Raw genomic sequence first — 27593 nt, 5'->3', positions numbered from 1 at the left:
CAGAACAGAATAAATTAATTAGAAAATAATTTAATAAACACATTTAATTTCAACATACAAAAACAGTTGAAATACTTTCATCCTTGGCTCCTCCTCTGAAATACTCTTAACCATTATAATATATTTTTTACAAAAACAAAATTGCACATGAGAACATTTAAACTAGTAAATGTTTGACTATCCTCGCCTAGTGATGCGTTTAAAGGATCTTCCCCGCTGGTCGACTGGCGGAGAGGAGATCACAGCATTCAGCAGTCTGTGGCTGGCAGTCTCAAAAATAAAGGTGTCAGTGATGATAGAGGCCAAATAGAAATACTTATGCAGGCAGCCATTTTGTTGTCACCATGGCTGGCCATTTCATTTTCATGTGGTTATTTAAAAAAAAAAAAATATCACTTAAAACAAATATCGAAATAAACGAGTAATTTATTTCTTCCCTTGGAAGACACTGGAAAACAAAAAGTTACACATACTGTAGATAGCAGCAGCGAGCGTTACTATTGGGGGAAAACATCCTTTAAAAAACACTCAAGACAGACGTATGTCAGGATGTCATAGTCTGTCAACTCCTCCAACCCCGTACATAAAGGTAAAAATAAAAAGCAAATTAAAATTGACAGTACGAGAGAAAAAACAAACATGTAAATGAAAAACAGAAGAGCAAAGATGTCACTTAGTTAGCAGGTCTATACTTACGTACATGATGTTAGGGGATAGAACCCTGAGTGCGTGGCCCAGAGTTTGGACAGGGAGGAGGGAGTTCATTCATTGGCTTCAGGGATGACCGAACAACCGTCCTCATAGGGGCGGACACCTCCCGACCGCCCAGGGAGTGCGCTACTGCGGGAGGGCTGCTAAGACAGCTAGCAGCAGAGTCTGCCCCTATCTGGCTAAACTTGGCAGTGGTCTGGTCTGATAGATTGAATCTAGTTTTTTTTGATCCTCAGTGCTCCTCTCCCTCCGTTTTGCTCGAGCATAAATTTAGGGGCTCACTTAGACTCACTCCCACCTCTTGACACTTGTCAACAAGTTTCCTCAGTTTATCAGTTTTACCTCCCTCCGCAGCTTCAAACAGCAGGCGCTGGAAAGGGACAGAGAGGAGAGGGAAGGGGAAGGGGGGGTAGTTGAACATGCGTGCGTTATCTGCCAGGTGGAACAAAAAAGTAAAAAAACTTTTTTTTTTTTGCTGAGGTGTGTGTGTTAGAGAGATCGTAACTGAATGGGGAATTACATCTTTCCATAGGGTGGCACACAGTGGAAGGTTTTGCAGGGCTTGCTGATAAAGAAGCCGGACCTACAACAAAGGAAAACACCAAACGGGGGAGCCACATGTCAGATTAGCGGAGGACAAGGACAAAACAGGAGAAAGATGGAATAAGGTCAGTGGTTTTAGTGACTAGTATAGTTTTTACTCTAATACAACATCCAACCATTCCATTTAGTCACCGTGGTCAGATGTAAGCCTTTTAACTGTCATACATTACATTGTGGCGAACACTGATAATAGCCTGTAGGGAAGAAATAGATTACAACAAAATGAAGGGAAGATCATTGGAGAGCTGGGTCAAGGTAAATATGCAAAGTGAAACACCGACACACAAGAGGTTGTGACAGCAACACAGAATCATCAACAGACCAACATGCATAATTTACTTTCCATTCAAACTAGCCCCTGCTGATTTACAGTCCTCTCTCCCTCCATGTCAATATCCCTCTCCCTAAACTATTACCTTCATCCATCCACTCCTTTACTCAATCGTCTCACTGCCCCTACTCACTTCTTTCATTCCCCCCTGCCCACCCACCCCTACTAACTCACCTCGGAGCGCTCCTTTAGTTCCCTCTCCACAGCGATCACTCTGCCGAAAAACACACAGCACAAAAGCCTGTCAGCACTTGAATAGCAGGAATTGCCTGCTATTCAAGTGCCTGTGCAGCAGCTTTTCAAAGCTGCGATTGAAGTCGGACAGAAGCCACATTTTGTATGTGAAAAAGGGCATTTGATAAGTGCATTAGAACAGTGAGAATCCAGCTAGAAAAAAATATTCACCTTGTTGCCATACCAGCAGCACAAGTGCTGTTCAGCGAAGAGGTGAGAGTTGGACTTACATTTTCCAGTTGGCCAGACAGTTTGGAACGCTACTGCTCAACATTCTGGCTTGGAATTTCAGATGTTCTATGTTTCCATCCTGCCATTCTTGATGCAGCAACCTATACAACAACAAATGAAACAGTCTGCATATTACAGGCCCAAGCCAAGAAATATTAGACCCAGCCATAACACTAACATAACCATACAGTGACTAATATACCCAGCAGTCTACAGTTTAATAATTCGTCAAAACATCATTCCAACTGGAATAGATTTCAACCTCTATAACCCTCTGTCCATGTCCAAGCAAGCCAAACTAGTTAGCATACAATTGGCTCCTGGTTGGTCTGCTGTGTCTATCGGGTGCTTTGGGTACCTCAGGGCAAGTTCAGCATTGGTGGGCATGGTGTATCGTAGTCTCTCCAGGACGTGGGGGTGCTGGGTATGAGGCAGACAGCTCAGGTAGTGGGAGACAACCTGCCGAGCACAAGTCCAGAGGTTTGCAAATATGAACACGTTTAAATTAAAGACGCAAACAATGCCACTAACCGATGAAAGTGAAACACTATCAATTCAAGGAGAGTCAATTCCTGACAAGCATAGGATCTGAGGGGTTAGGTGGATTTCTGGCAGTGGAAGCTGGTGGGGGGGGGGGGACTATTGGACAGGCTCATTGTAATGTCTGGAATGGAATCAACGGAACGGATGCGGTTTCCATATGTTTGATACCATTCCATTCATTACAATGAGCATATCCTCCTATAGCTCATCCCACCAACCTCCACTGATTTCTGCCATCTGGAGTGATCTGGTCCATGGCATACGGTTAATGTAGGTGTACTGGGACGACAAAGCCCAGAGGCAAACTTTGCAAATCGAAATGAGCTGACATGATTGCTTATTTTACATTTCAGAGAGGCATGTTTGTCCTACATTGTACACTGAGTGTACAAAACATTAGGAACACCTTTCTAATATATTGCACCCCACATTTTGCCCTTAAACGGTCTCAATTCATCAGGGCATGAACTCTACAAGGTGTCAAGCATTTTACAGGGATGCTGGCTTATGACGACTCCAATGCTTCCTACAATTGTGTCAAGTTGGCTGGATGTCCTTTTGGGTGGTGGACCCTTACCGACACACACGGGAAACGGTTGTGTGAAAAACCCAGCAGCGTTGCAGTTCTTTACACACTCAAACCGGTGCGCCTGGCACCTACTACCATACGCCGTTCAAAGGCACTTAACACTTTTGTCTGGCCCATTCCCCTCTGAATGGCATACACACAGTCAATGTCTCAATTGTCTCAATGCTTACAAATCGTTCTTTAACCTGTCTCCTCCCATTCACCTACACTGACGGAAGTGGATTTAACAGGTCACATCAATAAGAGATCATAGCTTTCACTTGGTCAGTCTATGTCATAGATATATACACAGTGTACAAAAAATATTTTCATCAGAACGTTCAATGTTATTCCCTGCTGAACATGACCCAGTTACCTACCTTGTTGTGAAATCTGAAGCAGCTCCAGTACTGGGCCGAGCTGAACGGAACCTCAAGCCTAGACGGGACAGTTACTAGACAACGCTGAACCAGGTCTGATAACACCCGGAGCTCTCTGCTGTTGGAGGGGCTCCCAGCTATCTTACTGCTGGTAAAGAGGAGATAACTGGAGAGAGAACAGTTAGACTGTTAGTTGGGTTAGGTCTCTGGGCCCTCCTCCACCTGGATGTGTGGACATGGCAGCCCCTCAGAGGCTAGCTGCTAACCAACCACACTGTGGTCTGATTAGATTGTCATCCTGATTAAAGCTTGTACTACCTCGAGGTCCTTTTATTTTAAATGTGCCTGCTATCATTGCTATAAGGATCTTCCAATCTGGCTGGTTAAGTATGGCTTGACCCTCTTCAGACGTTGTCCCGTTAACCCCATGGGATGATAGTACTATCCTTATGGATGACAATGGTGGGTGAGAGGCTGAACGCAACGGTCACATGCTGAGGACTTGTTGCAAGACAAGACTCACTCTATCCACAGCTTGTGAAGAACGTCTAGTGGCATTACGGCTCCGAGGGCTCTCTCAAACGCATCCATCGCCTCGCCAACGTTACCGTGCACCCACTGCCACAGACTGCAAGACAAGACACCAAGAAATGAAATATTGTCTCACTGTAAAACATTATGATGATCAGGAAGCCCAACTGTCGTCGTGTCTTCTTGTATTTCTACATTTTTAATAATCTAATCATAACCTTATTGTAAACTGTTACCAATCAATGATAATGACGGTGCATTGAACTGCCATATAAGAATAAGAGCTGGGCTTCCGTGTAGTGCAGGGTCAGCCGGGATATCACGTCACAATAATTACCAATGGACGAGGTTTAGGTAAGGCATCTGGTGGCTAAGCTGCTCTTTAAGTTGTTTTTTGATAACTGGGCCTCTTAGGATGTCCACTGTTGGAATACCAAGGATGTACCTTGAAAAGAAGTGGAGATCACATTAATTCATGGAACATTCAACCGTATACCACTATATAAAGGAAGCAACTTCAATTGCAAAAAGTCAGGTTGTTTCTGACGTTTTAAGAGTTAGGACATTCATTTCTGCTTAAGTTTGAGGAGAAAATGACTAACTGTAGCACATCCACAGGTTGCTGGTCACTTCTCTCCTCGTCACAGAAAGACAGGACGAACCCCCGGAACAGAGGAGCGATGCAGCTGGACTTCTCCTGTTCAGAGATGCATCAGACAGGCTAGCTAGGTCATGCTAGAAACTGTGTACAAGCAACATGAGACATTCAAGCACAAAATTGAAAGGATTCAGCTCTTAAACAGTTTCAAAAATCTTCTTTTGAATCCTGTGGAGAATGTTGGTTGAGATGACACAGAATGACAGTTAAATGTAAATCGACTATGCCTTGCTTAATTGGCCCTAAGGGATGGATACATAAAGTTGTATTAAAAGGGAGCTCCACACAGCCCACTGACAGGGAGGCTGACCTGAGCCATGAGGAACTTGCAGGTGTGGTAGAAGACCTCTGCGTTGTGTGGACACTGGGACAGCGCCCGTAGCCACACCCCAACAGCCTGCTCACCATCCCCCTTCCCCACGTACAGGCCTGACAGGGCATCCAACAGGGCACATGAATGCGGGCACAGCGCCAACAGGGACTCACACAGCTCCAGGCCTGCATCGTACCTACAGGGTGTAAGTCAGTTTTATTACATTTTAGTTAAGACTAGCAGAAACATTAATAGAGTTTAATGACAACCACAAAAATGCACACACACACACACCAACCTTTTACCCTCGTTGGAATTTGCCTATATGGATAGTGGTAAATTGAAATGTTTTACAGAAGAAATATGAGCAATTGAAAGAGAACAGTTTAGAGCTATTGGGAAAATGATTAGACCAAAAGGTGAGTACACAGTTTGCCTGACAAGACTGAATCCAAACATAACACTTGATTTTATGTGCATTTTAAAAGCACGCACTTTTTGCCACGTTTGTTGATAACAAAATCATCATATCCAATTGGTAGTTCCAGTCTTGTCCCATCGCTGCAACTCCCATATGGACTCGGGAGAGGCGAAGGTCGAGAGCCATGCGTCCTCCAAAACACAACCCCGCCAAGTCGCACTGCTTCTTGACACAAAGCACGCTTAACCCAGAAGCCAGCCACACCAATGTGTCAGAGGAAATGCCGTACACCTAACGACCGTGTCAGCGTGCATGTGCGCAATTGGAGAAGGACATCCTGGCTGGCCAAACCCTCCCCTGCGTCACCTCATGGGTCTCCCAGTTGCGGCCGGCTGCGACAGCCCAATATCGAACCAGGTTCTGTAGCGCTGCAGTGCTTTAGACCACCAATATGAGTTTTATAAGTTATAAAATACTATGATGCAGTGTTAGGCTTTCACAAGGCAATTCAGAGAAACAGATCGCAATTCTGGTGCGCAAAGAAATGAGTCCTGAGCTCATTCAGATGCGTGTGCCATGGCAAATGTTCATCACAATAAACAAACAAGCTTATTCTGTTCAGAACAACCCATGTCATCTTGACACTGTATATGACATGAGTTTTATGATGTGAAGTGCACATTTGGACTCACGGGTGTTTGTCTTGCTTGTATGACATCAAATCAGTAATTATTATAATCCTCAATGTCTCATCTTTCAAAATACATGGAGTCCTCTTAATTTACAGCATTTCCCTCACTCAGGCAACAAAAACATTTTCTAAAGTTTCCCAGTTAGTCAGAGGGATCAGGGAAACTTCTTGTCATGTGTGGTGCTCAAGTTCAAAACTGTGAAGCACAGAGACTGAGCTCTGATGTAATTTATAGCATGTTACTGTACAGCCACTACGTTCCAATTTAGATGCTTATCAGTGTCAAAATCTGCCATTTTTAACCCGTATAAGGGTACGAATGTAAAGGGTTAACAACTTGCATGCCCAAACACACAAGCCTGATTTTATTAGGTTCGGCGCGCACACACACAGCTATCAGAATGCCAGTGTTGAGCTTACCTTCCCAGCAGGCTATAGGTAGTTATGAGGTTAGTGTGTAGAGGCAGACAGGCCAGGGTTCTCTCACTGGGAGGCAGAGTCTGGTCTGTGCACTGTCGCAGTGCATCTAAAGGGTTGAACAAACCAGTATGAAATCAATGCCCCGCTCTCTCAGCTGTCCACTACATTTACAGATCTACTGTGCAAGAAAAAATGAAGCCTAGTGACTGAGCGGAAATAGCACAACTACAAATAAACTACCATGAGCAGCTGTGGAAAAAGTCATAATAACATAATTGTGTGAAAAAACTAAGTAGGAGACCTGGGAAAAGCATGGACAGTTTCTATGTGGGTGTAGTTAAACCCTGTGTCGATGATGACGGCTCACCTTCGAACACAGCGATTAGTGTGTCAGGCTCTGTGCGGACGTCGAGCGGGGTTCTCCAGGGGAGGGCGAAGGCCTCAATGCTGACCACCCTGGAGGGGTTGGAGTTAGCCGGGTCGTACAGACTGGCCGGCAGGCGGTCAAACTCAGTCAGGTGGATGAAGGACAGCCAGACCAGGCAACGATCACTTATGGTCAGGTAATCAGCAATGCACCGCTCAGTGACTGACTTCAAGGCATTCTGAAATTAACAGGTTATCGTTCACCCTTGAGCATCTTGGGAACCTTGTGCATTTTGTATAGCAGTAGCTAATCTAAGAGGTATGAGTTTGTTTGGCCTGATTGCAGCAGTAAGGTGTCATATGGCTTGGAACAGAATATTGATGTAGCAGCTATATTGGTGGCGCTCAAGACAGACTTTTTTTGCAGTCTCTTACCTGTAGGATGGCCAGGGCATTCTGTAGCCGGCCTGTGAACACACTGAGTTGGACCCTGTAGAGTAGAGACTCCAATAGCTGGAAGGACAGCCTCTCAGAGAGACCACTAGTCCCCACACAGTCCAGCAGGTACTGCAGCAGACGACCACACACATAGTCCTTCCCCTCAAACAAGCTCTCCGTGGTTAGGTACTAAAGGGGAAAAGACAGCGGTTACATCCAGTCCTGCTGATATTCTTCTGTGCTATTTAACAAGGGACTCACTTCTACCTGGAAGACCAGGTGTGGTCATCTTCAGCCAATCATTAACATCAAGTGTCCAAGGAAAATAAAAACCATCAGGACGGCGAAACCAAAGGTCCTGAACTATGCGCTCTACAACCAGGCCTCAGAGTTGGACACACAAAGCCCTGTAGAGGAAATGCCCCACAGTAGGTCGACAGAGGGTTGGTTGGACATGACAACTTACACTCCACCAGACTTGGTAGTCGGGGGCGTGCTCCACTGCCATCTCACACATCTCCTGCACCTCATCCCTCTTCCCTCGACGGGAGAACAGAGACAGGTAATAGCACCAGATCTCTGGGTTGTCCCGGTTATCTTCCAGGGCCCGAGACAGAGTGTTCAACGAAGCATCCAGGCACTCAGCCGCTGACCTACAAGGAAGCAACATAACACATTATATTGCATATCACATCATTTATGCATGTCAATCTCTCCTGGCTGAAAGTGGAGGAGAGATTGACTTCATCACTACTTGTATTTGTGAGAGGTATTGTCATGTTGAATGCACCGAGCTGACTGTCTAAACTATTAGCACACAGCTCAGACACCCATGCATACCCCACAAGACATGCCACAAGAGGACTCTTCACAGTCCCCAGAACAGACTATGGGAGGCACACGCAGCCATGACTACATGGAACTCTATCCGCATCAAGTAACTGACGCAAGCAGTAAAATTAGATTTTTTAAAAACACACCTTATGGAACAGCGGGAACTGTGAAGCAACACAAACATTGGCACAGACACATGCACACACAATAACATCCGCACTATACATACACATGGATTTAGTACTGTACATTTCTGGTAGTGGTGGAGTAGGAGCCTGAGGGCACACAGTGTGTTGTGGAATATGTGAATGTATTGTAATGTTTTTAAAATTTTATAAACTGCCTTAATTTTGCTGGACCCCAAGAAGGGTAGCTGCTGCTTTGGCAGCTAATGGGGATCCATAATAAACCCCAGAAAGAGTAGCTGCTGCCTTGGCAGCTAATGGGGATCCATAATAAACCCCAAGAAGAGTAGCTGCTGCCTTGGCAACAGCTAATGGGGATCCATAATAAACCCCAAGAAGAGTAGCTGCTGCTTTGGCAGCTAATGGGGATCCATAATAAACCCCAGGAAGAGTATCTGCTGCTTTGGCAGCTAATGGGGATCCATAATAAACCCCAGGAAGAGTATCTGCTGCTTTGGCAGCTAATGGGGATCCATAATAAACCCCAGGAAGAGTAGCTGCTGCTTTGGCAGCTAATGGGGATCCATAATAAACCCCAAGAAGAGTATCTGCTGCTTTGGCAGCTAATGGGGATCCATAATAAACCCCAGGAAGAGTATCTGCTGCTTTGGCAGCTAATGGGGATCCATAATAAACCCCAGGAAGAGTAGCTGCTGCTTTGGCAGCTAATGGGGATCCATAATAAACCCCAAGAAGAGTATCTGCTGCTTTGGCAGCTAATGGGGATCCATAATAAACCCCAGGAAGAGTATCTGCTGCTTTGGCAGCTAATGGGGATCCATAATAAACCCCAGGAAGAGTAGCTGCTGCTTTGGCAGCTAATGGGGATCCATAATAAACCCCAGGAAGAGTATCTGCTGCTTTGGCAACAGCTAATGGGGATCCATAATAAACCCCAGGAAGAGTAGCTGCTGCTTTGGCAGCTAATGGGGATCCATAATAAACCCCAGGAAGAGTATCTGCTGCTTTGGCAGCTAATGGGGATCCATAATAAACCCCAAGAAGAGTAGCTGCTGCTTTGGCAGCTAATGGGGATCCATAATAAACCCCAGGAAGAGTAGCTGCTGCTTTGGCAGCTAATGGGGATCCATAATAAACCCCAGGAAGAGTAGCTGCTGCTTTGGCAGCTAATGGGGATCCATAATAAACCCCAGGAAGAGTAGCTGCTGCTTTGGCAGCTAATGGGGATCCATAATAAACCCCAGGAAGAGTAGCTGCTGCTTTGGCAGCTAATGGGGATCCATAATAAACCCCAGGAAGAGTAGCTGCTGCCTTGGCAACAGCTAATGGGGATCCATAATAAACCCCAGAAAGAGTAGCTGCTGCTTTGGCAGCTAATGGGGATCCATAATAAACCCCAGGAAGAGTAGCTGCTGCTTTGGCAGCTAATGGGGATCCATAATAAACCCCAGGAAGAGTAGCTGCTGCCTTGGCAACAGCTAATGGGGATCCATAATAAACCCCAGGAAGAGTAGCTGCTGCTTTGGCAGCTAATGGGGATCCATAATAAACCCCAGGAAGAGTAGCTGCTGCTTTGACAGCTAATGGGGATCCATAATAAACCCCAGGAAGAGTAGCTGCTGCTTTGGCAGCTAATGGGGATCCATAATAAACCCCAGGAAGAGTATCTGCTGCTTTGGCAGCTAATGGGGATCCATAATAAACCCCAGGAAGAGTAGCTGCTGCTTTGGCAGCTAATGGGGATCCATAATAAACCCCAGGAAGAGTAGCTGCTGCCTTGGCAACAGCTAATGGGGATCCATAATAAATACAAAAAATACAAATACAAATCTATTTGCATTTTTCATTCAGCCTAAACCAGGTTAAGGTTAAAAATACACTCAGTGACACAACTTAACACTCCGGAGGCTCTTACACTTCTTTCTGGCTGAGGTATTTGAAGGCCAGTTTGATCCAGAGCTGTGCGTTGCGTGAGCTCTCTAGGACACTGGTCTCCAGGTTAGATATGTCGTCAGTTTCACTAATGAAGTAGCGCTTGTCGTCAGGGGTCACACACACATCCAGGGTAGCAGACAGACTTCTCTTGGAATAACCGTCTGTGACAAGGAAGGAAACAGACAAACAGCAGAGGTTTAAGGTCAGATCTCCAGTTCTGCACAACTGAAGAGAGGCAATCACTGTTAGTGCTACTTCCATTATTTACACTGTGCTTCAGATAAGTCGTAATTCTGCTTGGAAGACTGGTTTGTTGCTAGGAGACGAGCCTACTGACTAACCAGTTCTCACCGTATTTGACTGGACCAGTGTCTCTACTCTCGTCCCAGCTGTCGTCCCCTGTGTTTGGGCTAGCCTGGTAAGCGGGTTGAGGCCTCCACCTCCTGAGATCCTTACACGTGGTGAAGGGAGGGACTAGACAAAACACAAGTTGAACAAGTCAGAAGGGTTCTATTCTTGAACATTTTCAAAAAGAGATCAACTGCTCAATAGTGTGTTCAACCCTAACTGCTGAGTGTAAGAATAGAGTATGAATGGTATGGAAATCTCACCATGTCTTTTGCTTTCGTTCACTTTGCTGACGAGTAGAACAGCCTTCTGGTCCATCCCCATGCGATCATTGTTAGCCACAAACAGCTGTTTTATATACTTCTCTGAAAATAGGACAACAAATCAACCATTGTCAGTAAAAGCCTCATGTATTTATCATGGAATAGTGAACTTTTTGGAATCTATCGATCACCAATACATACATTCTAAGCTCAATGGTATTTAAATATTGCCAGATAGCAGTGTGGTTCTATTACCTGTGGCAACATTGATGACATCACTAGTACTGCTCTCAGAGCAGCCAATCAGGGCCAGGTTGTACGACAGGATATCCTGGAACAGCTGGTTTCCACCAAAAGTGCAGTTTCTCATGTGCTGCCTAGAAACATAGACCAGATCACCCAAAGGGAGAGGTTGGTTGGTTATAATGAAACAGACATGAGTCTATATTCACATGCCTGTTTACACACACACTAGGAGGAATGACTTACCACTGACAGTCATCGTCATTGCATGTGCCCGTGAGATCAAAGCGACAGAAACACTTTTTGGGCGCTACAACATTGCTGTAAGACACAGAACTGAGTGATAACTTCTCCTTGGTCCGAAAGTATGGACTGAACCTGAAGAAAGGGACAAGATGGAAAGGTTTGATTGATGGCAGGGTGTTGTTCTTGGCACTAGCAATTGGGAGCAACCCTAGCAGTGAACCAGCCACCTACCGATAAGATTTGAAGACCAGGAGAGGGCTGCGATATGGTCCAAACGGGACAGGCTTCAGCTCGGCATGGCCTGATTGGGCAGCCATGGTGTCCACATCCTCCGATATCACCTGCACATCAAAGTAATGAACACAAACCTTTCAGTCTCCCAACCATGGAGAATAAATGAAAAACATAGTTTTAGACACGACACGTGTGCTACAGTAACTGCACATATCAACCAAATAAGAAAACTGTCGAGAGCAATTTTTAAAACACACAAAAAAAGGGAATTTGAATTCGGTGTTTGCGAGGTCAGTTAGTGATATATTATGGTTTACCTTCCCAGAAGGGGGTTTCTCCACAGCGCCTCCTAGCGCCCGTAGTTCCCCCAGCAGCAGCTCTCCCAGCCTGGCTTGCTGCTGGTCCCTCCTCTGCAGGGCCTCCACCTCTAGCCCCAGGAACAGCTCCCCGGGCCCCGAGGCCTTAACCCTGACTGGCTTGGCTGGACTATCCTTGACCAGCCCAGTCCCACCAGAGTCCAGCTTAGGCTTGGTGAAGGAGCCGGTCTCTCTGAAGGAGCGGCTACGAACACTCTGGGCTGAGGGCCTGGCTGTGGCGGCAGGTTCCAAGTCTCTCTCCTCCGTCTCGGTAGGGTCTTCGCTGCTGACCAGGGTGAGTTTATCCTGGGTGAGGTCATGCAGGGAGGGCTGGGGCAGGGGGAAGGGGCTGGTGGGGGGAATGCTGGGGTGGCGAGCCCTGGGGAGAGGGGTGGAGGTGGCCTGGGGTAGAGGGGGTTCAGGGACCGCCCCTCTGTTGTGGAGAGCCTGGGCCTCCTTTAGTTTCTGGATTTTGAGGGCGTATTCTGACTCCAGCTGCTGCAGACGCTGCTTCTGGGCAAGGAGGTCGGCGAAGTGCCTTTCTGAGCCGCGGGGAGCGACGGAGACTTCCACACACAGACGTTTCACAGGCTGAAGAATGGAGGGTGGGCAGAAAGATGCTTTAGAGAACTTTGGCCTTTACTTACGACTGGTTGGTGTTTGGTAGAAAGGAAACCGGACTATACATTTTGAAACAGAGGAAGTGTTAGAAGAATATACATTTTGAAACAGGAAGTGTTAGAACAATAAGTCCAATAAGAGTCATTTTCCGCTTCAAAGCAATTTATGATGTTCTCTAGTGGAAATGTCCTTGTTGAACACATTTCTGTGCTTTATCAATCAACAAGGGCCCTGGCATGGTATAGTGTGGGTCGGTAAGGTGTGGTACGGTGCTCACCGAGGAGTGGCTGATGCCCGTGCGTCGTTTCTGACCACTTGGCTTTCTGCCTGCGGCGGCCTGGGCTTGGACCAGCACCTCCTCCAGCTTCAGGCTGTGGTTCTTCTTCACTGACACACGGTGCTGAACACGATGAACCTACAGGGTGGGAACATACATGACAGATATTAAAAGGCTGGTAACAAATTAGATATATACATACACACACACATCTCATCAGAACCTTGGTTAGCTGAATCAGGTGTTGAATAAAATCCAGCACACCCAGTATCTCTCCAAGGAGGAGGGTTGTCATGACCACACCTGCTATATACACTTCCAAAGGCAACGGAAAAAAGAACGGAATGAAATGTCTTGTCCTTTACAGACATTCCTTTAGCTTGGCATTTTCCCAAACATTACCAGGATAAACAACTCCTATTCCATCATTCAGCTTCCACTGACTAAAACCCTCAGCCATCCGACTCATTGCTATAAACATGGCCATCCAGGCGCAAATACCTCAGCTAGGAATTTACTTCACAGCTCATTCCCATTGAGTTTCATTCCCTCTGGGTTCCTTCCTGGCTCTTAACTCCCACCTGTTCCTGGAGTCTGTTGAGGAGAGTCTTGTTGGCACTGACTATCTTCTCTGAGGCCAGGAGCTGTTCTTTGACCTTGGCCACTTTGGCCTCAGCTGCCTTCAATGCCTCCTCCTTCTTCTGCTCCTGCTGTAAGAGCTGCCTCAGGATGGCCTCATCCTTCAGGAGCAGGTTCCTGAAAGGAGGGGTAGAGTGAGCGGAAGGGAGAGAGATGGAAAACCATAAGTCCAAGTAATTCCCTAATGTGAGACAATTACTTAAAATACCATTGTGTTTGGGCATCAGCCTTCATCTAGGTGTTTTTTTTCCTTCTGGTGTTTGAGGGCCTCACCCGTGTTTAGTCAGCCTAGTCTCTGCCTCGGTCAGCTGCAGCTCGACCGCTGCCTTTGCAGCAAAGTCCACATCAGGATCAGAGCCTGCAGGAGAGGGCACACCTTGGGGACTGTGGTCCTTCAGAATCTTCTGCTTCTCCCTACTTACATCAGACAACAAAAAAACAGATTGTTTAGAATTCAGTGAGTGTCGTCCACTCTGTTCCATCATTGACATTTTAAAGAAATACCCTCTCACTTTGGTGCCATTAATATTGCACTGAATGTTAATTAATCGTTAATGAATTGCATATCCATAGACAATGCTTGGGTGGAAAAATTATACCTCACTTTGTCAGACCATTCTCATCAAAAAAAAATATACCTGGCTATTTCGTCTTTGAGCAGCTGATACTCTGTCTTCTTCTCTTCAGATAGCACCTCCGGGGTTCTGCCTGGCTTGTTCTCCTTCTCAGATCCTGAAGTCGGTTTGGGTTTCGCTGCCTGGAAGTTTAGAGAGAAAGAGCATTCACCCTTTAACCACATACAATTATCACACATCTCAAATTAGGATTCTGCTATTCATATATAAATTGACAGGTCGTCCTCAGAGGCCAAACTGTTGGGACACACACACGTACGTACCTCTGCGTTCCTGCGTGCCTCCTTGATCATGAACTCCAGGCCTCCAAAGACAGACTGTGTCTGTGTAGAGCTGCTGCAGGCCTCCATGTCTGAGTCACTGTCGTCTGAACCGTTCAGTTGTACCACCACCGCCTTGTGCCGTGGGAGCTGGGGAAACAATAAAACGTATGATTTGAATTAGCCATTGTGATGAATGGGCACCGACTTCACAACTCAAAATCCATTCATCTCAAAATAGGAGTGCCAATCAGGTCACCTCCGTCTTATTATGATCTGAAAGGCAAAATGTATCCTATATCAGCCCTCCTACTCTGAGAAGCTTTGGGATGCAGTCTAAGTTGAGCTTATTGTTCATGGGTGAGAAACCAGAGTGCTCTGGGAACATAGCGGAGGCCGGGTGTCATTGGGCACACGTGCTGCTGTAATGTACTGTCTATGGGACCCCACCCGTGTTGCCTATGGCAGTATCAGAGTGAGTGCCAACTCATTGTTCTCATAAGACAACACTACATGGAGTTACTGAGCACAAAGACACCCACGGCCTCCACACACAGCCTTACACAGTTCAGCTGGGGGGAAAAAGTAGAACTTCATTGTTGGAAAATATGACTTTGAAGTTAAAATATTTAAAAAGAGCATATTTTAAAACATGTTTCAGCACATGCAAGACAAGACAGTTTTCCCATTCAGAGAAGAATCATTCACAAATCCACTGACATTTTCTGCATATTTCAATGTGTATGAAACGGTTTGGAATATAGGTCAACAAATGGCACCAAATGAACTATATTCCAGAAAATTGTGGTTGAAAGAGTGAAAGCGCTGCAAGACGTTAAAAAACGTGAACTATTTGGATCTCTACGGTTTCTTCGCCTGGCTAGGAGGGTAGATATGTGGCCATCACTCAATGTTTTGATTTCCTCCTATGGTATTATCCTTACCATCAGTGGTAGCCTGGGAAGGTGGTGCCCTCGGCTGAACTTGTTGCTCCATGGCTGGGGTGCCGTGTTGAGGCTGACCACACTAGGGTTGCTCCTGGGCACTGGTTGGACCAGACTGACCAGGAGGGAGGGAGAGAGGGGGCTGCTGTCAAGGGTCATATCCTACAGGGGAGAAATACATTTTTAAAGCCAGATTCACCAAGTCCACTGTTCAAAGACAAGGTGCAGCTGTAGAACTGGAAAATGATATGACAGAGTTGCCCATCTGATATAGCAGGGTACCGAGATAAGTTAAAACATTGTTTAACACTTGTAAATTAACAGAAGAGTGAAAAATATGCATCTTCTGTTGAGACTAATGAACTTTCCAGAGGACGACTAGGACCTAATGGAACCCTCCTCTACTCCTATCACAATACAGATAACACAGGCATGGCACTTGGTCCTCCTGTGGAGCCATCTAGTGTTATACCTCGGGTAGTGGAACCTTCTTGTTGGCCATGGACATGAGGCAGGTCTCTCTGAGCAACATCTCCTCTTCCTCTTCCTCGTCAGCGAAAGGCGGCTTTGGGGGAGGCTCCAGCTCATCTGGGGGTGGGGGCATTGGGGGTAAGGGTGGAGGGGGCGCAGACGGAATGACGGACAAGAAACGCGGCTGTCCCAAATCCTGGAAAGAAAGAGGAAGCTTGTTAGTTACCCCTTTAAGAGATGCATAGAACAGTCCTTGTTTAGAGTTTGGGGTGGAACGTACCATTCTGCATTGAGTGGGGGAATCCATAGGGAAAGGCATGGGCATGTGACTGAAGCATCCTGGGACCTCAAATGGATCATGTACTGGAGAAGACGCTGAAAGAGAAAATAACTGAATTTTAGACAAATCAGATTCAGCCGTAGAAATAAAACTGTCAAACATTGCAATAAGAGGCCTGAATTGATGGCCATGTCCTTGGCTATAAACAATCCTTTCAGCATGTTGGATGGGTTCTATAAAATCCCTTTAGATATGTTCAATAGTGCAGTGAGTGCATTGGCAGGTGAGCTGGTTGCTCACCTGGGGAATTGGTCTCACTATCAGTATCCATGGCAACCTCGTCATAGTTGTCGTACTGGTAGAGGTTCCCTGAGGTGTCCAATCCCTGTTTACCAGAAGACTTCCTGGTGTGGTCTCGGTCCTTGGACTGAAATTGAAATGTGTAATTTGTCTGTCTCTCACATGCTCTCTTCTTCAATCATGTTGCATGTTCATGCTACTAACAGTAATGTAGGATAGCTCTTTTCCAGAGAAAGAACCCCACATACCACATTGCAGGTGTTAAGCAGAGACTAGTTTAAAAAAGGTTCACATATAATTGGAGGAATCAGATAACCTAAAAGGAAATGCCTTGGGAGTGGGGCAAGGTCTTTCTCTCCCTGTCCGTCTTACCTTGCTCCGGTTGCGCGGCGGCTTGGACCCGCCCACCAGCTTCATGAAGCGGTTGTACTGCTCGTCCTGATTGGAAAGGTCCCGGATCTTGCGGATCTCTTCCTCCCTCCGGCGGCGCTCCTCCTCCTCCTGTCTACGCTGCTCCTCCTGATCTCTCTCCTGTTGGAGCTTCCACGTCCTTAGCTGCTGCTTTCGGAACGCCTGCTTGGCTGCTGAGCCTAGGGGATCAAAACCCATTTACTTTACTTAATGGCAATCACTTTACACCACTAAAATACAAATATTCACAGAGATAAAATGCATTATTAAAATACACAAGAATACACAAGATGTGACCAACATTTCCAAAACCAGAATGCCATTGTGATGGAATGCTTGGAATCAACATAGAGGACAGTTTGGATCCGAATAAGCAGAAAGGCCCTGCTCACCTGGGCTGACTGTCTTCCTCCCTGGATACCCCTTAACCGGAGCTTTGCCCTTCTCCGCTGGAGGCTTTGCCCCAGCCTTGGTCTTCTCCTGGGGCTTGTTGGCCAGAGCTTTGGCCTTCTCCGAGGCAGCAGAGGCAGACCTGGTTGTGACTCTGCCCCTCTCTGGTGGTTTGGCACTGGAGGTGGAGGAGCTCTTCTCCTGGGAGGGCTTGGCCTTGGTGATCTTATCTTTGCTCTCCTTCATCACTTGCTGTTCTTTCTGCTGCCACTTCCTGCTGGCTGACTGCAGGGCCAGGAGACGCAGCTGCAGCTCAGACAGGTCCTCATCTTCATTACTCCCCTTCACTTCAGGCTGCAGAAAGACAAGAGGAGGGCCGGACAACCCAGATTCTAACTTGACATTGACACAACTCAGACAAACTTTCAAAAGAGCTGCAAACACACATCTCAAGTTAATATTTGTGCCTTGAATCACTTACTCTTGATCCATGCCTTAAGGGGATAGTTTGAGATTTTGGCTATTACACCATTGGTTTTTTTACTTACCTAGAGTCAGATTAACTCATTAATCACGTTTCGATTCACAGTTTTTATGCGAGTAAAGTCATACTGTATAAAAAAAAAACAATCACGACAGCTGTAATGGAAACAGGAAGTGTCGGTCCAATTTTAAAAATGACGACCGATCAGTTGTTTGTTCGAAATGGTAGGATTTATGTCGGTAAAATGTATTTAGCAAGAATTGGCGGTGGAAATGCCTATATGCACAAATATTGCTATAATAACCATCCTATGGAAGTCAACATGGAGTCACACGATGATATGGCGTGAGGCCCTACCACCTCATCTCGGAAACAATGCAGTTTATTATTATTTTAGAATCGTCGCATAAAAATCTGTCACCAACTGGATGGTTACCTAGCTACAGACGCCATGTTCTACCTCTGTGTGTAGTTTGAAGGAAGTTGAAGTTAGTTTCTGGAATTACTAACTAGATTTAGCGCAATAACTGGAAGTCTATGGGATCTGCTAGCATTAGCACAATCAGCTAGCTGATCCCATAGACTTCCAGTCATTGCACTAACGCTACTTAGCAATGGCTTCAGAAACTAACTTCAACTTAATTCAAACTGCATGCAGAGACATAAAAACAGTATCCACAAGTTCACTTGACTCTGGGTAAGGAGAAAACATATTTGCCTTTTTTAAATAGATTCATACCTTGAAAGAGGATTTAGTGGAGTCCTCTGATGATTTGCTGCAGCACACACAGCAGACTTTTGTATCCTTCTCACCTTCTTTCTTCAGGTAATCTGATTCCCTGCCACAGCAAACACAACATGTTTTTGCATCCTTCTCCCCCTCTTTTTTGTCTGCCTCTTTCTCCACACCATCTTTTTCCTCCTCTCCTGAAAAGACAGAACACAACACACACAGGGTGTTAACACTGTGGCTAATAAAACAATACATTATTGATTATAGTCGAGTCAAATCTGCTTCATGGCGTTGCCACAGTTTGTGTTCCCACATTGCTGCAGTGTTGTGTTATATAGTGGTTGTTACAAACCTTTGGGAGTAGCAGCCGGGATAGCAGCTGGTTCAACTTGACCTTTTTCCATGTCACTGTCCTCCTTCTCTGAGTCTTTCTTTTCCGTTTTTGTTTTGAGCGCGTCAATTTCTGCAGGAGTGAGGAGTTTCTGACGTAGAGGTTTGAGATTGAACGCCTGAAAACCCCTTTTCTCCTCCGTCTTTTCTGGGCCTGGCGGGTCCTCTGCAGCGGCTTCATTGGGAATACTGTTAGCGTCGAGTAATGGCTCGGTTTGGGGAATACTTGCAGAGACCTCAGACTCGTTCTGAGCTGGCAGGTCTTTGGGCTTCAGAACCAGGTTCTCTTCTTTTCTAATACATTCCAGCTCCAGCTGAATCTGCTTGTACTTGGTGAGCAGATCCTCAAAACTCTCGTCAAGCCCGTTCTCGACTTTGGCAACATTGTTGTTGTTCATCATCTGTTGGTTTCTTACCTGATTCCTTCCCATCATTACCTTCTCTATGGTAGGGGAGTGAAGGAAAGGCACGATTATGAGTTTGATGACATGGTTAGACTACAAACTTGGACCCTAATAGCGAAATGTATTTTAATCAAAAACTCATTTCCAGCTCAATAACACTGGGTATTTTGTTTTTGATTAATACAACAACAAAAAAATCATCAATTGAGTCTTGATGATAGGGAGGGGAATGCTGTGTAATGATCAAAAGTCATTAAAAAATGGCAGCTCTATTGTTAGTTAGATGCATTATGACTACAATGAAATCGAAGGCCTATATGACTACACTTAAATCAAGGCATATTCAAGGCTAGAAGCCACAACCAGCCAAACAAATGTTATAATGTGTAGTTACAATGTTAAGGTAAAGGCCTAACAAATGTATCACACTTTACAATCACATAGATGTCGTGAGATGAATGCCAAAGGATACGTTTGTTTCTCGAGGGAGATTCTTTCTTGTTACTGTGATTCTCCCCGGGCCCATAACGACCAGTGGGAGGCCTACCAGCCTCTCTCCCTCCCCCACACCCGTCTCCCCAGCCTCCTCGTCCCCAATCCCCGCGACCGTCATCTAGTTTCCCCCGGTGCCTCAATCGATCCAGGGCTGTGTGACTTCGTTCCCAGAAACTGGAACGCGGGCTCTGGTCACAGCGTGGTCCCAGTGGCGGCCGGTCGGGTCCACTTGGTCCGCCTTGCTGTCTGTGGTTTGCGGTAAAGCCGGAACTGTGCGAATGAGGTCCGCGGTTGTATGGAATTAAAAGTCGAAAATCTGTAGGCTGGCTACCCACGACAGGTAGTAAAGTTCGTACCGGTTGTTTCGATTTTCGTGTATTCCGTGAGAAGTTGCTGTTATTCATGCTACTAGGCCTCTTTTTACCCTGCTGCTGCGCAAACACCTTTTCCTCGGTGTCATCATCGCAGATCTCTCCGTCTTCGAGCTCCCCTTCTTCTCTCGGAGACAGATTGATTGACTTTGAATCCATTGTGTAGTCTAATCGAATGTGACAGTAGTTCGATTAATACTTAGACTCTCAACATATGTTTATAATTACAAAATTGGATTTATAAATCGGATATTATGTAAATATTAACGAATATAAAGCTTGTTCGCTAACTAGCTACGCTCTTCCGCTTTCCCCTTCTGCCCCGCTGCTCTCGCGATACTTCCCATTGCACTTGAAAATATTCTTCTTCTATGAGATCATTGCAGTCCACAAACAATCGTTTATGTGCATGCCGCCACCTATTGTGCTGGAAAGTACGATAAATCATGATCTGCTCAATTCTGTTCTACCATGAAAAATAAAATAAATCCATACTAACTCCTACCACATCCTCAAAAATAAATAAACCTACCCCATTAAACGTTATCTACATCATGCTGAAACACACCATCCTTAGGATTGTCATCAACCATTTCAACAGTAAACAGTTTTTAGTTTTAGTTTTATTTAACTAGGCAAGTCTTATTTACAATGACGGGCCTACCCCAGCCAAACCCAGACGACGCTGGGCCAATTGTGCGCCGCAGTATGGGACTTCCAATCACTGCCAGTTGTGATACAGCCTGGAATCAAACCAGGGTCTGTAGTGACGCCTCTAGCACTGAGATGCAGTGCCTTCGACCGCTGTGCCACTCGGGAGCCCATCTGTTACCCCCAATATCTCTTTTGCTGTCTCAGTGGAGGCACCTCAGAGGAAGGGGAGGAATAAAGATGGTAAAACCTTTAAAGTTGTCCTTTTCAGATTAAACTATACTAAATATAAATCACATGGCACCAAATAATTAATTAAAACACACTATTTTGCAAAGGTCTACAGTAGCCTCAACAGCACTCAGTAGGGTATCACCATGGTGTAGCCGGAGAACAGCCAGCTTCCATCCTCCTCTGGGTACATTGACTTCAATACAAAACCTAGGAGGCTCATGGTTCTCACCCCATACCATAGACTTACACAGTAATTCTGACAACTTACGGAGGAGGTCCTCCCACCTATCAGAGCTCTTGCAGCGTAAACTGACATGTTGTCCACCCAATCAAAGGATCAGAGAATACATCTAGTACTGAAAGCATAAACTACAGCTAGCTAGCACTGCAGTGCGTAAAAAGTTGTTGAGTAGTTGACTCAGAGAGAGAAAGACAGTAGTTGAACAATTTAATTTATTCCAAAATGAAGGAGAAGCAAGAGAGAAATAAAGTTTTTTCTTTTTTTAACTGTCAGTTTGACTTACTTAGATAACAAATGCAGCTAGCTAGTTTAGCCTACTGAAAAACTCTGCTCAAACAGAGGGATGCTATGTTAGCTAGCTGGCTATGACTTTCCAACAACACTGGAACTATTCCAAGTCAAGGTAAGCTTTTGGTTTGACTAATGATTTGCCACCGGGGCTCGCCGGTGTAACTGCTTACTGACTGTACAGTAACATTACTGCATGATTGTGGCGGGTTTAATAATGAGTTAGTTCTATTAGCTATGCTGACTATGATGTTACTTTAGCTAATATGGTGACAACGATGTAGGCTGTGTGTGGTGGTTTTCCTCGGTTTGGCTTTTTCACCTGGTCACTTAGAGCTGATGTGTTGTGCATTGAAGTCCACAAGTGAAGGGACAAGGTGAGAGGAAGAAAGCGCATAGATGTGAGAAGTAAAACAACGTGGCTGCTATGAAAGTGAACTGTGTTAACTCGTGATCAGGGGTGTATTCATTCCTCCAATTCTGTTGAAAAACATTTCTGAAATGGAAGCAAACGGAACAAAACAGGGATAAACATACCCGAATTTGTCCAATAGAAACTTGTTTGCAAATGTTGGACCAATGATAGGGAAAATTTGAGAATCATGTAGTTACCTAAACTTATCGCTTTTACATTGAACTGGGTGAATGAAATATGAATCCAATATGCCGTAATAGAAATAAGGCCATGCTCATGAAAAAATAAATAATTCTTCCCTCATCTTAAAACGGCACTGACCACCACTGGTCTCCACAATAACCTTCAACCTGGCATTTCTGCTTTCCACAACCCGAGTAATATTGTTACCACCAGGCCGACATTAGGTCCACTTACTACAGCCATGGAAGCAGCCATGGAAGCTCCATCATTCCACACTGTAGTTCCACCAATCTGTTTTACAGCCTCTGCATACAATAAATCATGTATTACCGCTCAGGAAAAGACCCAGATGCAGAGAGTTCAAATAATGGACGATTATTATATAAACAGGGGGCAGGCAAAGGACAGGTCAAGGGCAGGCAGGGGTCGGTAGTCCAGGGCAGAGTCCCTAAGGTACAGAGCGGCAGGCAGACTCAGAGGCCGTCAGAGGTCAGTAATCCAGGGTAGAGGTTGACAGATTAATCGGAATGGCTGATTAATTAGGGCCGATTTCAAGTTTTCATAACAATCGGAAATAGGTATTTTTGGATTTTCCCCTTCCAATCTTGCAACCTTACAGTTAACTAGTCCAACGCAATAACGACCTGCCTCTCTCTCTCGTTGCACTCCACAAGGAGACTGCCTGTTATGCGAATGCAGTAAGCCAAGGTAAGTTGCTAGCTAGCATTAAACTTATCTTATAAAAAACAATCAATCATAATCACTAGTTAACTACACATTGTTGATGATATTACTAGATATTATCTAGCGTGTCCTGCGTTGCATATAATCTGACTGAGCATACAAGCATACAAGTATCTGACAGAGCGGTGGTAGGCAGAAGCAGGCGTGTAAACATTCATTCAAACAGCACTTTCGTGCGTTTTGCCAGCAGCTCTTCGTTGTGCGTCAAGCATTGCCCTGTTTATGACTTCAAGCCTATTAACTTCCGAGATGTGGCTGCTGTAACCGAAGTGAAATGGCTAGCTAGTTAGCGCGTGCTTAATAGCGTTTCAAACTTCACTCGCTCTGAGCCTTGGAGTGGTTGTTACCCTTGCTCTGCATGGGTAATGCTGCTTCGATGGTGGCTGTTGTCGTTGTGTTGCTGGTTCGAGCCCAGGGAGGAGAGGGACGGAAGCTATACTGTTACACTGGCAATACTAAAGTGCCTATAAGAACATCCAATCGTCAAAAGGTTAATGAAATACAAATGGTATAGATGGAAAGACCTGATTGGTGGAGTGCTGCAGAGATTGTTGTCCTTCTGGAAGGTCCTCCCATCTCCACAGAAGAACTGTAGCGCTCTGTCAGAGTGACCAGTGGGTTCTTGTTCACCTCCCTGACCAAGGCCCTTTCCTCCCCCCCCCGATTGCTCAGTTTGGCCGGGAAGCCAGCTCTAGGAAGAGTTTTGGTGGTTCCAAACATCTTCGATTTAAGAATGATGGAGGCCACTGTGTTCTTGGGGTCCTTCAATGCTGCAGAAATGTTTTGGTACCCTTCCCCAGATCTGTGCCTAGACGCAATCCTGTCTCGGAGCTCTGCGGACAATTCCTTCGACCTCATGGCATGGTTTTTTATCTGACATTTGCACTGTCAATTGTGTGACCTTATTTAGGCAGGTGTGTGTCTTTCCAAATCATGACTAATCAAGTTGTAGAAACATCTCAAGGATGATCAATGGAAAACAGGATGTACCTGAGATCAATTCGAGTCTCACAGCAAAGGGTCTAAGTATTTATGTAAATAAGTTATTTCTGTTTTGAATTTTTGTGCAAAAATTTCTCAACCTGATTTTGCTTTGTAAGTATGGGGTATTGTGTGCAGATTGCTGAGGAAATGTTTTTATTTCATACATTTTAGAATAAGGCTGTAACGTAAAAGAAATGTGGAAAAAGTCAAGGGGTCTGAATATTTTCCGAAGGCACTGTATAATCCAGAAAATGGAGCAGGAGATGTTTATGATGAAGACAATAGATGAGGAGAGGGAGAACCACAGGGTCAGAATACATGAAACTGTGGAAAAAGAGGTGGAGAAAAAATTTAGAGAGATGCAGAACGCAGGTGAGAAGGGATATAACAGTGAGGAGCAATTGACAGAAAGTAGATATCAAGGAAGAGAAAAACAGGAAGAGAACAAATTGATAGAACAGATGAAGGAAAGTCATAAATGTCTAGATGAAATTAAGATAAAACAGGCTGAGGGATTTAAGATTGGCGGAGACATTTGACAAAGATAGAAAGGAAGAGAGAGGATGATATTCCTGGAGAAGGAAAAGAAGAGGAAAAACTCAGGTTGGAGGAAGAAAAAAGAAAGACGATTAAGAACCTGGAGAATGAGAGGAAATAAACAGTAAATTGGAAGAAGAGAAAAAAAGAGAAAAGGAGATATTGAAGATCCTTGAGAATGAGATTAAGGAAAAACTGCATGAGAAACTTAGGTTTGAAGCAGAAAAGGAGAATAAAGAACCTGGAGAAGGAGAAATTAAAAGAAAAGGAGAATAAAGAACCTGAGTTGAGTTGAGTTTGAGTTTATTTTTCATTTTTACAGGGACAGTGCACATTAATCAACGTTTCAGTAAAAGTGCCGGTTTTAGCCAGCCGGCTAATTTTCAACCGCAGTCCCTGGGCAGGTTATTAAAACCAATTACAATATAGACAATAGCAACATAGAACAAGCAAGACATAGCAACATAGGACAAGCAATCACATTCCCTAAGCAATAAACCTGGAGAAGGAGAAATTAAAAGAAAAGGAGAAGAAAAGTTTGACTGAAGCAGAACAAGATGAAAAGAAGCACCTGGAGAAAGAGAAGGATAACGAAAAAGCTGAGAAAAGGTTGGCTGAAGCTGAGAAAAGGTTGGCTGAAGCTGAGAAAAAGGTACAAAAGCAGGAGGAAAAAAATAGAGTGCTTAAACTAAGGAAATTAAAAAGGAGCAGGAAAAGAGAGGAAAGAAAAGGAGAGGGAAGTGAAAATGAAACTGACAGAGAAGAGAATGATAGAGATGATGCGAAGAGGAGGAAGAGACAAACAGACATCAGAGGAGGATTCAGACTGGCAGATATGGAATGAGTCTGACTGATGGTGAGTGTTGAACCAAGCCTTAGCCTTCGATAGAATCTGAATAGAACCAGGTTGACAAGGTAAACATCTGTCATTCTGCCCCTGAGCAAGGCACTCTTCCCCGGGCTTCGAAGACGTGGATCTTGATTAAGGCAGCCCCTCCACACCTCGCTGATTCAGAGGTTGGGTTAAATGCAGAAGACACATTTCAGTTGAATGCATTCAGTTGTACAACTGACTAGATGCCCCCTTTAACTTCCCCTTTAGCTACCAATAAAATCTGAATAGAGGTTGCTATGGAGTCATGTCAACATGCACCTGCTGTTCCAGATTTGTTGTATATCTCTCAGGTTATTTAGATATGCCAGGCTCATAACCTTATTGAACATGACTTCGGAACTAGAATAGATATGACAGAACAGTATAGCTTTGCATCTGAAAATGATCTGTTTCCACCTCCCTGGGTATTATTCCTATGCCATATCAGTCACAGCTGTCTCAGAAGTTATAATAATAAGTGTTGAATTCTGATACATGAACTGATAAGTGTCTTAGAACCAAAGCTAACTGCTGTGTTTGTGTTAGTGATTTGGACTGAACTTCCCAGACATGTTGGATGATGTCGCAAGGAGAAAAGGAAATCAGAAGGCAGAGGGGGAGAAAAGTAAACAATAAAGAGGAGTAAATGGTGGGATGTGGGGAGGTGCAGGGGGAAGACATTTTTTAAAGAAGAACCTAGGGGATTCAGAGGGAATAAAAAGTAAAAAAGGACAACCACCACCAGTTCATGTCATTGGCTCGTTGCTTCCTTCTATACATATTCTCATTTAGTTTGATGCCAAGTTTCACGGTTATTTGCCATGGGCTTCCAATGGCTATTCTGCTGCAGCTCCTCGTCCTTCTGCCTCTTTTTGAGCTGAACCATCTTGGCTTCCGGAACGCTCGAGGACTTTGATGACATTGTCCATCAGAGTCACTTTCTCTCTGAGGAGAACCACATTCGGAGACTCGGTGGGCTGCCTCTGAACAAAATGTATGGAAGGAGATGACCTTGTCAAAAAGTAAAATAAATTAACTTTTGAACCAAATATTGTTACATACAATTGCACAATGATGAAGCTCAGAGCTTATGAAATGTATATATAGCAATTCATTCTACATCAAATTAAATTCAGTGAAAAATGAAGTTCCTACTGACAGTAAGGAGGCCTTGGACCAGGCATACACTCTCCTGGGACCAGTTCGTCCTGTATGTGGACAACCTGTTGAGGCAAAATAAAACAATCTATATATAGCCAAAATCATTTATTTTACGATATATTAGACAGATGTTGTTTGAGACAAAGCATCTAAAGATTTAACTTACTTATTCAAAATATTAAATGGCAAATAATTCACAGTTAGTTAAACTTCTTGAACAGCTGTATGCAGGGCTGGCCCTAGCCTTTTGGGAGCCCAAAGCAAACATTTTAGTGGCCCCCCTCTTGACAGCGGAGAGAAAAACAAATACGTTTAAGAGTTAATTTCCTGCAATTCTACACATTTTGCCATGACTTTCCCAGCGTAATATGATATCTGAGTGAGTGTTAATTAACCAAATTGATAGGGTCCCCCTTCCGCGCAGGACCCCTAGGCACATATCCTGTGTGCCCAGTCAGTAATTAGACCATGATTACTACAACTTTAGATAGCTGGCTAGGCTAATTTACCAATCTAAAATGTTTTAGCTGACATGGGCCAATTGAGTGACTGTCAGTGACTGACATACAAGTAACAAGACAGAAACTGCTGATGCACACCCACATTTCAAAATGTTACTTTATGTATTCTACCATTATAACTCTCAACAGTAAGTTCAGACCGACTGAGCCCCCCCCCCCAAAAAAAATACTAAATGAACCCTCCACAGAGGAGATTGGAGTATCTGTCCATAAGACCACTTTAAGCTGTACACTCCACAGAGCTGGCCTTTACGGAAGAGTGGCCAGAAAAAAGCAATTTCTTAAAGAAAAAAACAAGCAAACACATTTGGTTTTGGCCAAAGGGCATGTGGGAGACTCCCCAAACATATGGAAGAAGGTACTCTGGTCAGATGAGACTAAAATTGAGCTTTTTGGCCATCAAGGAAAACTTTGTATGGTGCAAACCCAGTACCTCTCATCACCCCGAGAATATCATCCCCACAGTGAAGCATGGTGGTGGCAGCATCATGCTGTGGGAATGTTTTTCATCGGCAGGGACTGGGAAACTGGTCAGAATTGAAGGAATGATGGATGGCGCTAAATACAGGGAAATTCTTGAGGGAAACCTGTTTCAGTCTTCCAGAGATTTG

The 27593-nt window shown here is 44.8% G+C and overlaps 1 protein-coding gene across 3 annotated transcripts; it reads right to left on the bottom strand.

Annotated features, from left to right (window-relative positions):
- Nucleotides 1–10: 10 nt before the first annotated feature.
- On the bottom strand, nt 11–20511 carry LOC110499385 (zinc finger C3H1 domain-containing protein). 3 transcript variants are annotated; one of them, XM_021576501.2, is made up of 35 exons: nt 19756–20511; nt 18842–19321; nt 18496–18683; nt 17275–17626; nt 16844–17061; nt 16472–16598; nt 16172–16266; nt 15893–16087; nt 15421–15582; nt 14480–14626; nt 14220–14338; nt 13855–13998; nt 13524–13698; nt 12943–13080; nt 12006–12635; nt 11686–11795; nt 11455–11586; nt 11221–11342; nt 10966–11067; nt 10706–10828; nt 10335–10515; nt 7906–8092; nt 7437–7628; nt 7003–7240; nt 6636–6741; nt 5101–5299; nt 4735–4829; nt 4470–4577; nt 4125–4229; nt 3602–3767; nt 2469–2569; nt 2110–2211; nt 1820–1859; nt 1232–1294; nt 11–1081 (listed from the first exon to the last, which is right to left on the bottom strand). In XM_021576501.2, exons 1-35 carry the CDS (start codon nt 20306–20308, stop codon nt 944–946), a joined length of 6333 nt encoding a protein of 2110 aa, XP_021432176.2. In that variant the 5' UTR covers nt 20309–20511; the 3' UTR covers nt 11–943. The 3 variants fall into 3 exon arrangements, with proteins under 3 accessions (XP_021432176.2, XP_021432184.2, XP_036814472.1); XM_021576509.2 differs by having other exon boundaries at nt 13855–13995; XM_036958577.1 differs by having other exon boundaries at nt 16490–16598.
- Between the last annotated feature and the right edge of the window lie 7082 nt (nt 20512–27593).

This window comes from Oncorhynchus mykiss, chromosome 2 (genome assembly GCF_013265735.2).
Source record: "Oncorhynchus mykiss isolate Arlee chromosome 2, USDA_OmykA_1.1, whole genome shotgun sequence".
NCBI lineage: Eukaryota > Metazoa > Chordata > Actinopteri > Salmoniformes > Salmonidae > Oncorhynchus > Oncorhynchus mykiss.
The sequence above is the reverse complement of the archived record's forward strand: the minus strand, read 5'-3'. Positions and strand labels throughout refer to the sequence as shown.